The 18042-nt window shown below is 42.9% G+C and overlaps 1 protein-coding gene across 12 annotated transcripts in view; it reads right to left on the reverse strand.

Annotated features, from left to right (window-relative positions):
* Window positions 1–18042, reverse strand: part of kmt2ca (lysine (K)-specific methyltransferase 2Ca) — a 351109-nt gene that overhangs the window by 270807 nt on the left and 62260 nt on the right. For all 12 annotated transcript variants that reach the window (XR_013499876.1, XM_078232154.1, XM_078232144.1 and 9 more), the window contains exon 2: window positions 17675–17757. Coding sequence is in view for 11 of the 12 variants with exons in the window: in XM_078232154.1 (XP_078088280.1) it covers window positions 17675–17757 (83 nt within the window). In the remaining variant the exon portion in view is untranslated. The remainder of the gene's footprint in view (window positions 1–17674; window positions 17758–18042) is intronic.

The raw sequence follows: 18042 nt of genomic DNA on the forward strand, positions 1-18042 counted from the left end.
AGCCTGGATGGGATGCTCTTTCAGAGAGTCAGTGCAGACATAATGGGCCCGAAGGCCTCTTTCTGCACTGTCAGGATTCCATGGTTCATGTAACACACTTGAACAGGATAAGACAATATGACAAACTGGGTAAATGTGAATAGTTTGTCCAACACCAACTGTGGGCAAATTCTTAGGCCCTATAATTCAAGATAAAATTAGATGGTGTTCAGAAAGACATGGAATAGTCATGAATTTGTTAAATTCAAGTCCTCTTCGATAAATAATGGGTTTTAATCTTTGTTTTAAAAATGGGCATAGGGAAAACTATCTTGAAATTAGATGACAATATCACGTACAAAGTTTTGTAAACTATAACAGGTCTGTAAAAAAAACTTCAGGAGAGACTTAGCACCAGATAGAATCATAGATGGGCAGACAGATAGCAAGGAAATCTCTTGGGATACAGGAGAGAAAAATAACAGGAATATGAATTTGATGGAAAGACCCAGAAGTCTGTGGATGAACGGAATACGAATCCGCTCCAAGTGCAAGCTTAATGGGCCCGAAGTCACTGGAGAAGAAAGATATAAAACTGTATGTCGAAATGAAATGATTGTCAAGTCGACAGGTCTCATTTGAAGCTTTGATTTTTAATTTTGACATGGAAACACAATTAAGGTTCTGTTTGATGGTGGACTTAAATAATTACTTTTCTTTGTGATGAAGGTGTTCCTACGATGCGTCTTGGAGATCATTGTGTTTCAATAGTGTTACATGTCATTGTTGGCAGTGCTACTTTAGAATTCTTGCAATCCTATATCTCAGTATCTGTTATTTAACTTGTCCAGCTAAAATGCACAATCGAAACAAAGCAACTGCCTGTTAATCTAGCAGCCTTTTCTTCCGCTAACTCGTATAGATAAGAGTTTGCAATATCAGTTCAACATATTGTATTAATGATGTGGAGATGCTGGCGGTGATTGGGGTGGGCACAGTAAGAAGTCTCATGACACCAGGTTAAAATCCAACAGGTTTATTTGGTATCACGAGTTTTCGGAGCGCTGCTCCTTCATCAGGTGAGTCAGGTAGGTGGTGCCACTCACCTGATGAAGAAGCAGCGCTCCAAAAACTTGTGATACCAAATAAACCTGCTAGACTTTAACCTGGTGTCGTGAGATTCCTTAATATTGCATTAAGGCAGCAAATGGCCAGAATTTCTACTTTTTCTATTAATTCATCGGGGAGACTTGCATTTCTTGGCAAATGGTCCAAAATTGCACTCAATTTTATATGTTTTGAAAGGTTTGGAAAATGTATGAATGTTCAACTGAAGAACAGAGCTAGCTACTTGAATTGTCAATACCACTGAGGGGGTAGAGTTTTGTATGACATCTCACTAAATATGCAATTAATCACTTCTTTGATGGATTTTCCTAGCAACATCAAGTGTTAGCTTTGGATCTGGAACACATCAGTAGCGGGATTCTTATATTATACACAAACGCAAGATCAAAGAAAAGTACATCTGACTTTATTTTTCCCCCATAAACAGCACAACTATTTGAAAACAAATTGATTTTATTTTTTAAATTAAATCAAAGGCAGACCTAATTAGAAAACTATGCAGGAGCACCAAGTAGGTACTTTAATTGAAGTAAAAATAAAAGACAAATGTATTTTAAATTTTATTCACATTAAATAATATTTTATTTATACACTCCTCCATCTTAACTTTTGCTCTGGGCCACAGAACAGTCTACAACTAAAAGTTTTAAGTTTAAAGTTTCAAAGTTTAAAATTTATTTATTATTGTGACAAGTAGGCTTACTGCAATTAAATTGTGAAAATCCCCTAGTCGCCACTCCCCGGTGCCTGTTTGGGTACCCCGAGGAAGAATTTAGCATGGCCAATGCACCTAACCAGCACATCTTTCGGACTGTGGGAGGAAACCGGAGCACCCGGAGGAAACCCATGCAGACACGGGGACAACGTGCAGACTCCGCACAGCAGTGACCCAAGGCTGGGATCGAACCGGGGTCCCTGGCGCTGTGAGGCAGCAGTGCTAGGCACTGTGCCGTCGTGCCGCCACAAATGCAGTTCAGTCAACAGAAATTATTTTGTAATGGCTACAGTGAATGATTCAATATATAATATCTACTTACATAACAGCACTTTACCAAGGGATCTTGCACTCCTTGTTACATTTTTTGGAAAATCAACTGATATTCTTTCTAATGTTAATAAATTTTAAATAAAATGGACATGTATTTCCTAACAAAACAATGTACAGCAGGATCAACCCAGAGAGTAAGGACAACCTGATACCCTTGTCACCACCTATAGCTTAGATTTATAAAGCTTATTAAAGTAAAGTATCCCAGGCACTGTACAGGAGCATTATCAAACAAAATGTTACATCAGTTTCCGATGATATTAGGACAAATCACAGAATCATTACAGCACTGAAGGAGGCCATTCGATCCATTGGGTCTGTGCCGGTTCTCCAAATGAGCATTTCACCTAACATCAGTCACCTTTCCCTGTAATCCTACAGATGCTATCTTTTCAAATAATCATCTAACTTCCTCAAGTGCCTAGGGTGGCATGGTAGCACAGTGGTTAGCACTGCTGCTTCACAGCTCCAGGGATCTGGGTTCGATTCCCGGCTTGGGTCACTGTCTGTGTGGAGTTTGCACATTCTCCTCGTGTCTGCGTGGGTTTCTTCCGGGTGCTCCGGTTTCCTCCCACAGTCCAAAGATGTGCGGGTTAGGTTGACTGGCCATGTTAAAATTGCCCCTTAGTGTCCTGAGATGCGTAGGTTAGAGGGTAAAATATGTAGGGATATGGGAGTACGGTCTGGGTGGGATTGTGGTCGGTGCAGACTCGAGGGGCCGAATGGCCTCTTTCTGTACTGTAGGGTTTCTATGATTTCTATGAACTGAATCTGCCTCCACCACACACTCAAGCAATGCATTCTGAATCATAACCAATGGTTGCGTGAAAACGGTTTTTTATCTCATTATTACTTTTGCTTCTTTTGGCAATTACTTGAAATCTGTGCCTCTTGTTCTCGATCCTTTAATGAATGGAAACAGTTACCTCCCTCTGTTCAAACACCTCATGATTTTAAATACTTCTTTCAAATCTTCTTGCAGCCTTCTTTTCGCCAAGGAAAAGATCTTTATAACTGATGTTTCTCATCCCTGGAACCATGGGCTCTAATTAATTTGGCCCAGATTCTTACTGCATTGATGCTGGCATCCTTACTCGGGATTGCTTATTGTCCTTTTCCATAGTCATCCTAAACCTCATTTGAGAAAGGATCTACTGGCACTGGAGGGGGTGCAGAGGAGATTCACTAGATTGATTCCGGAGTTGAGAGGGTTGGTTTATGAGGAGAGACTGAGTAGATTGGGGCTATACTCATTGGAATTCAGAAGAATGAAGGGAAATCTTATAGAAACATATAAGATTATGAAGGGAATAGATAGGATAGAAGCGGGGAAGTTGCTTCCGCTGGGGGGTGAAACTAGAACTAGGGGGCATAGCCTCAAAATAAGGGAAAGCAGATTTAGGACTGAGTTGAGGAGGAACTTCTTCACACAAAGGGTTGTGAATCTGTGGAACTCCCTGCCCAGTGAAGCAGTTGAGGCTACCTCATTGAATGTTTTTAAGGCAAGGATAGATAAATATTTGAACAGTAAAGGAATTAAGGGTTATGGTGAGCGGGCGGGTAAGTGGAGCTGGGTCCACAAAAAGATCAGCCATGATCTTATTGAATGGCGGAGCAGGCTCGAGGGGCCAGATGGCCTACTCCTTGTTCTTATGTTCTTAGAATACAATGGTCACTGTCCATTAAATGCTGTCCTATTAAAACTTGATCTACTTAGCCCACCTCATTTCCAAGAACCAGGTCTAGCAGTGTCTCCTTTCTTGTTGGTCTGGAAACACAACTGCTATTTAAAATTCCCTTGGCCACACTCCAGGAACTCTTGCCCTCTCTGCCCTTTTACACTACGATCCGAGTCTGTACTCAGGTAATGAAAGTCCCCCATTATAACGATGTTAATTTTTGCACCCATGTAATTTCCTTGCAGATTGGTTCCTCTATATCCCTCCCACTAGTCAGTGGCCTAAATACTACACCAAGCATTGTAATTGCACCCTTTTTGTTCCTTAACTCTAGCCAACTTGATTCTGTCCTTGACCCCTCTGTGACACAATTTTTCCATCATTGCAATGTTCTCCTTAAATCAATACTGCTGCGTCTCCCTTTTTCTTCCTTTCTTATCTTTCGATAACACCTTGTTTCCAGGAATATTTAACACCCAGTCTTGCCTTTCCTTGAGCCAGGTCTCCGTTAAAGCCACAACACTATTTCCACATGGCACTCTGCACCTGTAACTCACCAATCTTATTTACCACATTCTGTGCTTTCACAGACAAATGTACAATAACCCCGATTTAGACTATCTCCCTCACTCTGGCCCCACCTATTAACTTATTATCCTTGTACTGTCTCTTGCAGCATTCTGTGCACCTTGATATTCCTCTGACATTTTCTCCTGGTTCCCACATCACTACCAAGTTACTTTAAACCCTCCCCAACAGCACAAGCAAAGAACTCCGTCTCAGCTCTGCTAATCTGATTTGTACAGGTCCCATTGCCCCCAGAGCCAGTCCCAATGTCCCAAGAATTAACAGTCCTCCCTCCTGCACCATCCTTCCAGCTATGCATTCATATGAGGGTGGGACAGTGGTTAGAATCATCATAAGAACTAGAAATAGGAGTAAGCAATTTAGCCCCTCGAGCCTGCACCACCATTTAATATGATCTTGGTTGATCTTATCTCGGCCTTAACTCCACTTTCCTGCCCATTCACCATAGCCCTTGAAACCCTTACTAATTAAAAATCTGTCCACCTCTTCCTTAAATTTACTCAATGTCCCAGCATCCACCACGCTCTGGAGTAATGAATTCTACACGCTCATGACCCTTTGGGATAAGTAGTTTCTCATCTCTGTTTTAAATCTGCCACCCCTTAATCATAAAACTATGACCTCTTGTTCTAGATTGCCCTACAAGAGCCCTACATCACCTCTCTGTCGACTTTGTCAATTCCCTTTATCATCTTATATACCTCAATTAGATCACCTCTCATTCTTCTAAGTGCCAGAGAGTATAGGCCTAAGCATCCAATCTCTCTTCATAAGACAAATCCCTCATCTCTGGAATCAATCAAGTGAATCTCCTCTGAACTGCCTCCAATGCAGCTACTTCACTCCTCAAGGGGATCAAAACTGTACACAATATTCTAACTGCAGTCTCACTAAAGCTCTGTACAGTAGCAGTAACACTTTGGAACATAGAACAGTACAGCACAGAACAGGCCCTTCAGCCCACGATGTTGTGCCGAGCTTTATCTGAAACCAAGATCAAGCTATCCCACTCCCTATCATCCTGGTGTGCTCCATGTGCCTATCCAATAACCGCTTAAATGTCCCTAAAGTGTCTGACTCCACTATCACTGCAGGCAGTCCATTCCACACCCCAACCACTCTCTGCGTAAAGAACCTACCTCTGATATCCTTCCTATATCTCCCACCATGAACCCTATAGTTATGCCCCCTTGTAATAGCTCCACCGACCCGAGGAAATAGTTTTTGAACGTTCACTCTATCGTTCAACATTTTATAAACCTCTATTAAGTCTCCCCTCAGCCTCCTCCGCTCCAGAGAGAACAGCCCGAGCTCCCTCAACCTTTTCTCATAAGACCTACCCTCCAAACCAGGCAGCATCCTGGTAAATCTCCTCTGCACTCTTTCCAGCGCTTCCACATCCTCCTTATAGTGAGGTGACCAGAACTGCACACAATATTCCAAATGTGGTCTCACCAAGGTCCTGTACAGTTGCAGCATAACCCCATGGCTCTTAAACTCCAACCCCCTGTTAATAAAAGCTAACACACTATAGGCCTTCTTCACAGCTCTATCCACTTGAGTGGCAACCTTTAGAGATCTGTGAATATGGACCCCAAGATCTCTCTGTTCCTCCACAGTCTTCAGAACCCTACCTTTGACCCTGTAATCCACATTTAAATTAGTCCTACCAAAATGAATCACCTCACATTTATCAGGGTTAAACTCCATTTGCCATTTTTCAGCCCAGCTTTGCATCCTATCTATGTCTCTTTGCAGCCTACAACAGCCCTCCACCTCATCCACTACTCCACCAATCTTGGTGTCATCAGCAAATTTACTGATCCACCCTTTAGCCCCCTCCTCTAAGTCATTAATAAAAATCACAAAGAGCAGAGGACCAAGCACTGATCTCTGTGGCACTCTGCTAGCAACCTGCCTTCAGTCCGAAAATTTTCCATCCACCACCACCCTCTGTCTTCGATCAGATAGCCAGTTACCTATCCAATCGGCCAACTTTCCCTCTATCCCACACCTCCTCGCTTTCATCATAAGCCGACCATGGGGGACCTTATCAAACACCTTACTAAAATCCATGTATATGACATCAACTGCCCTACCTTCATCAACACACTTAGTTACCACCTCAAAAAATTCAATCAAATTTGTGAGGCACGACTTGCCCTTCACGAATCCGTGCTGACTATCCCGGATTAATCCGCATCTTTCTAAATGGTCGTATCTCCCATCCCTAAGGACCTTTTCCATCAATTTACCAACCACCGAAGTAAGACTAACCGGTCTATAATTACCAGGGTCATTTCTGTCCCCTTTCTTAAACAGAGGATCAACATTCGCCACTCTCCAGTCAAAGAACAAAGAACAGTACAGCACAGGAAACAGGCCCTTCGGCCCTCCAAGCCTGTGCCGCTCCTTGGTCCAACTAGACCAATCGTTTGTATCCCTCCATTCCCAGGCTGCTCATGTGACTATCCAGGTAAGTCTTAAACGATGTCAGCGTGCCTGCCTCCACCACCCTACTTGGCAGCGCATTCCAGGCCCCCACCACCCTCTGTGTAAAAAACGTCCCTCTGATGTCTGAGTTATACTTCGCCCCTCTCAGCTTGAGCCCGTGACCCCTCGTGATCGTCACCTCCGACCTGGGAAAAAGCTTCCCACTGTTCACCCTATCTGTACCCTTCATAATCTTGTATACCTCTATTAGATCTCCCCTCATTCTCCGTCTTTCCAAGGAGAACAACCCCAGTCTACCCAATCTCTCCTCATAGCTAAGACCCTCCATACCAGGCAACATCCTGGTAAACCTTCTCTGCACTCTCTCCAATGCCTCCACGTCCTTCTGGTAGTGCGGTGACCAGAACTGGACGCAGTACTCCAAATGTGGCCTAACCAGCGTTCTATACAGCTGCATCATCAGACTCCAGCTTTTATACTCTATACCCCGTCCTATAAAGGCAAGCATACCATATGCCTTCTTCACCACCTTCTCCACCTGTGTTGCCACCTTCAAGGATTTGTGGACTTGCACACCTAGGTCCCTCTGTGTTTCTATACTCCTGATGACTCTGCCATTTATTGTATAACTCCTCCCTACATTATTTCTTCCAAAATGCATCACTTCGCATTTATCCGGATTAAATTCCATCTGCCACCTCTCCGCCCAATTTTCCAGCCTATCTATATCCTGCTGTATTGCCCGACAATGCTCTTCGCTATCCGCAATTCCAGCCATCTTCGTGTCATCCGCAAACTTGCTGATTACACCAGTTACACCTTCTTCCAAATCATTTATATATATCACAAATAGCAGAGGTCCTAGTACAGAGCCCTGCGGAACACCACTGGTCACAGACCTCCAGCCGGAAAAAGACCCTTCAACCACTACCCTCTGTCTCCTATGGCCAAGCCAGTTCTCCACCCATCTAGCCACTTCTCCTTGTATCCCATGAGCCTTAACCTTCTTAACCAACCTGCCATGTGGGACTTTGTCAAATGCCTTACTGAAATCCATATAGACGACATCCACGGCCCTTCCTTCATCAACCGTTTTTGTCACTTCCTCAAAAAACTCCACCAAATTTGTAAGGCACGACCTCCCTCTTACAAAACCATGCTGTCTGTCACTAATGAGATTGTTCCGTTCTAAATGCACATACATCCTGTCCTCTGGCACCATCCCCGTGGACAGCGAGGACCCAAAGATGAAAGCCAAAGGCTCTGCAATCTCATTCCTTGCCTCCCAAAGAATCCTAGGATATATTTCATCTGGCCCAGGGGACTTATCGACCTTCAGTTTATTCAAAACTGCCAGGACATCCTCCCTCCGAACATCTATTTCCTCCAGCCTATTAGCCTGTAACACCTTCTCTTCCTCAAAAACATGGCCCCTCTCCTTGGTGAACACTGAAGAAAAGTATTCATTCATCACCTTGCCTATCTCTACTGACTCCATACACAAGTTCCCACTACGGTCCTTGACCGGCCCTAACCTCACCCTGGTCATTCTTTTATTCCTCACATAAGAGTAAAAAGCCTTGGGGTTTTCCTTGATCTGACCCGCCAAGGACTTCTCATGTCCCCTCCTAGCTCTCCTAAGCCCATTTTTCAGCTAGTTCCTTGCTAACTTGTAACCCTCAATCGAGCCATCTGAACCTTGTTTTCTCATCCCTACATAAGCTTCCCTCTTCCTTTTCACAAGACATTCCACCTCTTTCGTGAACCATGGTTCCCTCACTCGGCCATTTCCTCCCTGCCTGACAGGGACATACCTATCAAGGACACCCAGTATTTGTTCCTTGAAAAAGTTCCACTTTTCATTAGTGCCTTTCCCTGACAGTCTCTGTTCCCAACTTATGCCCCCTAATTCTTGCCTAATCGCATCATAATTACCTCTCCCCCAATTGTAAACCTTGCCCTGCCGTAAGGCCCTATCCCTCTCCATTGCAATAACAAAAGACACCGAATTGTGGTCACTATCTCCAAAGTGCTCTCCCACAACCAAATCTAACACTTGGCCCGGTTCATTTCCCAGTACCAAATCCAATGTGGCCTCACCTCTTGTCGGCCTATCCACATATTGTGTCAGGAAACCCTCCTGCACACACTGCACAAAAACTGCCCCATCCGAACTATTTGACCTACAAAGGTTCCAATCAATATTTGGAAAGTTAAAGTCCCCCATGACAACTACCCTGTGACCCCCACACATATCCATAATCTGCTTAGCAATTTCTTCCTCCACATCTCTATTACTATTTGGGGGCCTATAGTAAACTCCTAACAACGTGACCGCTCCTTTCCTATTTCTAACCTCAGCCCATATTACCTCAGTGTGCAGATCCCCCTCAAAGTGCCTTTCCGCAGTCGTTAAACTATCCTTGATTAACAATGCTACTCCTCCACCTCTTTTACCAGCTTCCCTACACTTACTGAAAACATCTATACCCCGGAATGTCCAACAACCATTCCTGTCCTTATTCTACCCACGTCTCCGTATTGGCCACAACATCGTAGTCCCAAGTACCAATCCACGCCCCAAGTTCATCTACCTTGTTCCGGATGCTCCTTGCATTGAAGTGGACACACTTCAACCCACCTTCCTGTCTACCGGTACCCACCCTTGACCCTGATACCTTCCCCAATACCTCACCACCCTCAACACTGACTTCTGGACTACAACTCCTTTTCCCACTTCCCTGACAAATTAGTTTAAACCTTTACTACTTTTATATTCTATTCCTTTAAATAAATGCCAAGATTCCAGTTGCCTTCCTTCATACCTACTGCACCTGCATACTAATTTTCTGAAATTCATGCACAAGGACACCCAGATCCCTCTGTACCAAAGCAATCCAAAGTTTCTCTTCATTTAGATAATAATTTGCCTTTGTATTTTTCCTACCCAAAATGGATAGCCTCACACTTAACCATGTGAAACTCCATCTGCCAAATTTTTCTCCCTTCACTCAATCTATCCATATGTAAATTTATTTCATTTCCGCAAGTTACTTTTCCACTATTTTATTGTCATCTGCAAATTTGGCTATGGTACCTACTATTCCTGCATCCAAGTCATTAATATAGATTGTAAATGGTTGGGGCGCGAGGACTGACCCCTATGGCACACACTAGTTACATCTTGCCAACCAGAAAAAGACCAATTTACTCTCTGCTTTCTGTTGATTAGCTGATCCTCTAGCCAAGATACTAAATAACCCTTAATCCTATGTGGACTAACCTTGTGTTTTAACCTTTTGTGAGGCACCTTATCAAATGCCTTCTGGAAGTCTAGAATATAATAATAGAATCATCTACAGGATCATCACTATCCACCTTGCATGTTACATCCTTGATGTTGCACCACCAACCTGCGTCCAGAACTGGATGAGCAGAGGTATCTCAGAAGATCGCGCAGCTGGAGGAGATTACAAAGCAGGGGATGACTCAGGCCACGGAGAGATTTGCTAGAAAAGGTGATAATTTTAACATGAAGACTTTGCTTAATAGGAAGTCAATGCTGGTCAGTGAACAGAACTTGATGCAAGTTAGGAAACAGAGTTATGGATGACCTCCAGCCTGCGAAGAATAGAAAGTGGAAGGCAATCAGCAGTGTGGAACAATCAAAGCAAGAGGTCACAAGGATGTGGATGAGATTTTCAGATGAGGTGAGACTGGAGAGAGTGTACACTGTTAAAACGGTGGAGATAGTATCCTCAAGACTGAGATCAATAAGATTTCTACATGTTAGAAACATCAATGTATACACAGGGAGAGTGCAGGAAAATTATTTTGAAGTAGAAGATTAGCCATCATATCACGGAATGACGGAGTGGGCTCGAAGGGGTGAATGGCCTACTCCCGCTCCTATTTTTTATGTTTTGTTCTTATGGTCTTAGTGATGGTGCAGATATGTAGTCAGAAGCTTTTCTTGGGGTCAGATATGGTGCAACGATTGCAAACAGCCTGTTTCAACCTCCAACAGTTGAAATAGAGCAAGAGAGAGAAAATAGAATTCACCATCAGATGGTTGGAAGAAATTTCTACCAATCCAGTACTACTGACGAGCAATAACTTCAAGAGGTGTTGAGAGAGCTGGTGGTGAGGAGGAACTGGGTACAAGTGGAAATCAACTTTGTGTTTTGGTTTATTATGGCACAAAGAGGCACGTACTGAAGCAAAGCTGCACTTTTGAATATGTCGTCTTTCAGATGAAAAATTAAATGGAGCTCCTGCCTGTTCGCTCAGGAATGTATGAAAAATCCCAAGACACTACTTCAAATGAAAGCGAGGGAGTCCTCCCGAGTGTCTTGGACAACAATTAACCTTCAATCAGCATCACGAAAACAAGCATCCAGTCATTATCTAAACCTTGTTTGGGAGATCTCGCGGTGCGTCATCTAGGTACAGGCTTTGCTGCGAAATTGATTGCACTTCAAGAGTACTTTAGTGGTTGTAAGTACTTTGAGATAGCTTGAGGGCATGAAAGGTGCCAAAATTTTATTATTTTTTCCAACATGCCCATATAATCATCTCAGAAGATTCTGCCTCTGTATCCCTCGTTTTGCTTTTAGACTGTTTAAATAACATTATCCTTAGGCACAGAGTTAATTTCTATATGACAATGATGACACTGCTGTGTTTCCATCACTCTGAACTCTATGAGCTCATTATGCTATCAGCTGATTTACCAGGCCAGACATCAATTCACAAATGAACTAGAAATTTGAATGTTGGCAAGCCAAAACAATCCCGTTGGCTGCACCTCAAGAGCAATTAGGGATGGGTAATAAATGCTGGCCGAGCCAGCAACACCTACATCCCTTGAATTAATTTGAATTAAAAAACAAAATATTAATACTTCAGTGCACAAACTCAGTGCACTAAGCTGAGTTTCAATTCTCATTCTATTTGTCACCAAGGCCACTTACCTCTAATACCTATTTCTAATTTTAACTCACTCACACACCACTGTCGAAACACTTGTTAACATTTCTAGATGCCTGTGCAATTCTGCAATAAGAAGTTTAACAACACCAGGTTAAAGTCCAACAGGTTTATTTGGTATTGTGTTATTGTGTTGTATTATGTGTTTACCCCAGTCCAACGCCAGCATCTCCACATCAATTCTGCAATCACCTTCTTGCACTATCAAACCTCTCAACTTTCATTCCACAAAAACTCCAACTCCTCAAGAAACTCCCTTCCCCACCAACCTTTACAAAATATAAATTATACTAAAAGTCATTTCATCAGCAAATTCTTCAACAGCCAAGCACCAACCAATTTTTGCTCCAGTGCTGTGGGTTATGCACTCCTTTCTCTAAATGAGAGGGTTGCTGAGATTCCATTCCACTCCAGACATGAACCCACACTTAGGTTAATATGCCAATGTAGTAAGTCAGAGTTGACACTGCCAGAGGTGTTCTCTTTCAGATGAGATATTAACCCAATGTTCTTTCTGCACTCTGAGAGGAAAAGATGGGAAAGAACATAAACCACTATTTAAAAAGGAGTAAGAAGTTCTCCAATATTCTGATCATTTATCTCATTGCTATTTAAGGGACTTTTGGTGGGCAAGCTGGTTGCCATGTCTGCCTATATTAAAACAGCGACTACAATTTAAAAAGTACTTCTTGAGCTACAGTGTTTGAGATATCCTGAGGATGTGAAAGGAGCTGGCTGATAGTCTCTTTCATTTTCTTTCTTATTGTCTATTTTGCTTCCTCTCAAGCAGCATTGGACAAAATATTTCTGCTGCATCTTAAGGATTGGCTTCCTAGCTCTGAAAGTTTGCAGTGCAAGTTTGTGGTCTGCACATGTGTGTTGGGTCTAAGGCTCCATACTTGATGCTTTAATTAAATTATTTAACAAACTTATCTCATTCTGAGATATGAACATACTGCAACAATTAGCACCTTCTTGATGTATTTACTTCAGAAAATCTGGTTATTCTACTGGTATTTTATTCTATGGTCCACTTATCCCAAATTTTGGAAATCAAAGCCATATGTTCCCATATTAGTTACATAACAATAGTTCCAAATGATGTGTAAGGTAGTATCATTTACGATATAAAACAATGCACATCTCGCGTCCTTGCATCCTCCTTCCTGCCCCCATACATACCCACACAAATGTGAGGTGCAACATTTTTACTTGCAAGTAACAGTAACCATAGAAAATAGGTGCAGAAGTAGCCATTCGGCCCTTCGAGCCTGTAACACCATTCAATATGATCATGGTTGATCATGTACTTTCAGTATCCCACTCCCACTTTCTCTCCATACCCCTTGATCCCTTTGGCCACAAGGGCCACGTTCAGCTCTCTCTTGAACATATCTAACGAACTGGCCCCAACAGCTTTCTGTGGTAGAGAATTCCACAGGTTCACAACTCTCTCAGTGAAGAAGTTTTTCCTCATCTCAGTCCTGAATGGCTTAAAAGTTAAAGTTTATTTATTAGTCACAAGTAACACTGCAATGAAGTTACCATGAAAATCCCCTAGTTGCCACAGTCCGGCGCCTGTTTGGGTACACTGAGGCAGAATTTAGCATGGACAATGCACCTAACCAGCACGTCTTTCAGAATGTGGGAGGAAACCGGAGCACCCGGAGGAAACCCACGCAGACACGGGGAGAATGTGCAAACTCCACACAGACAGTGACCCAAGCCAGGAACCGACCGTGGTCCCTGGCACTGTGAGGCAGCAGTACTAACCACTGTGCTACCGTGTCGCTCTCTTACCTCTTATCCTTAGATTGTGACCCCAACTTCCCCAACATCGGGAACATCCTTTCCTGTCCAGCCTGTCCAGTCCCATCAGGATTTTATATGTTTCAATGAGATCCCCTCTCATTCTTCTAAATTGCAGTGAGTACAAGCCCAGTCGATCCAGTCACTCTTCATATGTCAGTCCTGCCATTCCAGGAATCAGTCTGGTGAACTTTACTGGATTTCCTCAATAGCAAGAATGTCCTCCTGCAGGTAGGAGGCCAGAACTGCACACAATACGCAAGGTGTGGCCTCACCAAGGCCCTGCTGCAAGACATCTTTACTCCTATACTCAAATCCTCTTGCTATGAAGGCCAGCATGCCATTAGCTTTCCTCACTGCCTGCTGTACCTGCATGCCAACTTTCAGCGACTGTTCCACTATGACACCCAGGTCATGTTGCACTTCCCCTTTTCCCAAACTGCCACCATTCAGATAAAAATCTTCCTTCCTGTTTTTGCCACCAAAGTGCATTTGCCATGTATTTGCCCAGTCAGCCAGCCTGTCCAAGCCACCCTGTAGCCTCTTAGCATCCTCCTCACAGCGTATACTGCCACCCAGCTTAGTGTTGTCTGCAAATTTGGAGATATTGCATTCAATTCCTTCGTCCAAATCATTAATGTATATTGTGAACAGCTGGGGTCCCAGCACTGAACCCTGTGATACCCCACTAGTCACTGCCTGCCACTCTGAAAATGACCCATTTATTCTCACTCTCTGCTTCCTGTCAGTTCTCTATCCACGTCAATACATTACCCCCAATACCATGAGCTTTAATTTTGCTCACTAATCTCTTGTGTGGAACCTTGTCAAAAGCCTTTTGAAAGTCCAGGTACACAACATCCACTGGTTCACCCCCGTCCACTCTACTGATCACATCCTCAAAAAATTCCAGATTTGTCAAGCACGATTTTCTTTAGTGAATCCATGCTGACTTGGACCAATCCTGTCACTGATTTCCAAATGCTCAGTTATGACATCCATAACTGACTCCAGTATTTTCTCCACAACCGATGTCAGGCTAACTGGTCCATAATTTCCTGTTTTCTCTCTCTCTCTGTTTTAAAAAGTGGGGTTACATTAGCTACCCTCCAATCCATTGGAACTCTTCCAGAGTCTACAGAATGCTGGAAAATGATCACCAATGTATCCACTGTTTCTAAGGTCACTTCCTTAAGTACTCTGGGATGCAGAGCATAAGGCCCTGGAGGCTTACCGGTTTTAATCCCAGCAATTTCCCCAATACAATTTCCTGACTAATAAGCATTTCCTTGAGTTCCTCCTTCATGCTAGACCCTCTGTCCCCTAATATTTCTGGAAGGTTATTGTGTCCTCCTTAGTGAAGACAGATCCAAAGTATTTCTTTAGCTGGTCTGCCATCTCTTTGTTGCCCATTATGAATTCACCTGATTCTAAGTGCAAGGGACCTACATTTGTCTTCATCAGTCTTTTTCTCTTCACCTATCTATAGAAGTTTTTGCAGTCAGTTTTTATGTTTTCTGCAAGCTTACTCTCGTATTCTATTTTCCCTTTCCAAATTATACCCTTTGTCATCCTCTGCTGGATTTTAAATTTCAGTAAGAAGATCGCGCATATCGACACAGACATGACTACCATCGACACCGCAAACTGCCGGCTCCAAGTGGAGAGGATCTCCAAGAAGATCGCGCATATCGACACAGACTTCTTACTGTGTTCACCCCAGTCCAACGCCGGCATCTCCACATTTTAAATTTCACCCAGTCCTCAGGTTTGCGGGGTGGCACAGTGGTTAGCACTGCTGCCTCACAGTGCCAGGGACCTGGGTTCGATTCCCGGCTTGGGTCACTGTGTGTGTGGAGTTTGCACGCTCTCCCAGTGTCTGCGTGGGTTTCCTCCGGGTGCTCCGGTTTCCTCCCAGTCTAAAAGACATGCTGGTTAGGTGCATTGACCTGAACAGGCGCCGGAGTGTGGCGACTAGGGGAATTTCACAGTAACTTCATTGCAGTGTTAATGTAAGCAGACTTGTGACTAATAAATAAACTTTTTAAAAAAAACTTTTAAGGTCTGCTGCTTTTTCTGGCCAATTCATATGCCTCCTCTTTGGCTTTAACACTATCTCTGATTTCTCTTGTTAGCCATAGTTGAGCCACCTTCCCCGTTTTACTCTTACGCCAGACAGGGATGTAACAGTTGTTGAAGCTCATCCATGTGGTCTTTAAATGTCTGCCATTGCCTATCCACTGTGGACTGCTTAAGTATCCTTTGCCAGCTTATCCTAGCCAATGCACGTCTCATACCATCAAAGTTAGCCTTCCCTAAGTTCAGGACCCTAGTCTCAGACTTAACTGTGTCTCTCTCACCTTAATGAAAAATTCTATCATATTATGGTCACTCTTCCCCAAAGGATCTTGCACCACGAGGTTGCTAATTAATCCTCTCTCATTACACAATACCCAGTCTAGGATGGCCTGCTCTCTAGTTGGGTCCTCGACATATTGGTCAAGCAAACCATCCCTGATACATTCCAGGAAGCCCTCCTCCATCGCATTGCTACCAGTTTGGTGAGCCCAATCAATATGCAGATTGAAGTTACCTATAATAACTGCTGTACTCTTACTCCACGCATCTCTAAATTCCGACTTGATGCCATCCCCAACCTCACTACTACCGTTTAGTGGTCTGTACAGAACTCTCATTAGCGCTTTTTGTCCTTTGGTGTTCTGCAGCTCCACCCATACAGATTCCACATCGTCCAGGCTAATGTACTTCCTTACTATTGCATTGATCTCCTCTTTAACCAGCAACGCTAACCCATCCCCTTTCCTTTCCGTCTATCTTCGTGAATATTGAATACCGCTGGATGGTGAGTTCCCATCCTTGGTCAACCTGGAGCCAGGTCTCCATGATCCCAATTACATCATATTCGTTGATGACTATTTGTGCAGCGAATTCATCCACCTTTTTACAAATGCTACTCGCATTGAGACACAGAGCCTTCAGGCTTGTTTTTTGGCATTTATTGCCCTCTTAGAATTATGATGTAATGTGGCCCTTTTTAATTTTTGTCTTTGGGATCTCTGCCTTCCACTTTTCCCCTTACTGCCTTTTGCTTCTGTCCCCACTTTACTTCCCTCTGACTTCCTACATCGGCTCCCATCCCCCTGCCATATTAGTTGTTAATCCCCTGAGCAGTAGGTCCTTGATGAGCTTTACATTCACTAACAAACTGTGGATGCAATTTTATAGACACAGGTTTAGTGAGGCATTCAACATCCTCCAAGTCATAAAAATAAAAGTTCTGCCACAAAGCCTTGTTTGTCCATCTCTGGTTGTCAAGTTGGTGGTGTCAGTGGGCATCCTGCTTGAACCTGCTTAACTGGTGATAGCATTCCCTCAATGATGTTGATTTTGAAATTCCAGGATTTTAACCCAACAACGATGAAAGAAGAGTGGCACAAGCCACACTGGAAAGTCAGTAACATATAATTTAAAATACATGAAATTTTCTCAATTTCAAATAATTTTCACATCGAAGTAATGTTGGTCTTCACCTCAACCAGTCTCTTTGTCAAAGCTTTTCATATTCTAATAATGTAAATAACAATCAGCTAATTCTCTCTGCGTTCTCAGTGACAATTTTGAACTGATGGCTTGACATCCAAAGTAGTCTTGTCTTATCCAGTCTATCAAAACACTTCATTTTTAAAGACACTATAATCAATCTCTCAACTTTCACAGCTCCAATTAATCTCATGTCTCAAGTATCCATTAGACTGGAGAAGGGCAGTGGACAGGAGATAGTTTAACACATTTGGATGAGGGTTGCATTCTAAGTAAACTATTCTAAGTGAGATTCTCTTTCAATAAAGAATTTGATATTCACCAGTTCCATTGCCAACTCCAAATAGCAGATTCCATAAACATAATATGCAACAAGTTATCAGTTTTCAAAGAAAAGCATAAATTTAAACTCAAGGTATAACAAAAAGTGACGTCTTACCTGTTTCCGTCGCATTTTCTGTTGCCTCCAACCCATCCATACTGTCATCATCTTCGATAACCGTCTTCCCCCTGCTCCGAGACCTGCGATAAGAGGAGGAAGATTATTTGTCTACTGTTAAAAAGTAGAATGGATCAATCTTGTGGATAAGTAGTTACTCTATCATCAGTACATTCATTTATAGAACCCGATAGTGAGATCATTTATATTTAAGTTGCTACCGCTCTTGAGAATTTTAAACTGCATCAAATTACATTGAAAAATAAGGCAAACTTACTGTGAAAAAATATAAGCTTAATAGTTCTAACATTTTAGATATTAAATGTTTTACAAAACGCATGCATGTGGGAATTAAAATGTATTTTCCC

Source organism: Mustelus asterias, chromosome 2 (genome assembly GCF_964213995.1).
Source record: "Mustelus asterias chromosome 2, sMusAst1.hap1.1, whole genome shotgun sequence".
NCBI lineage: Eukaryota > Metazoa > Chordata > Chondrichthyes > Carcharhiniformes > Triakidae > Mustelus > Mustelus asterias.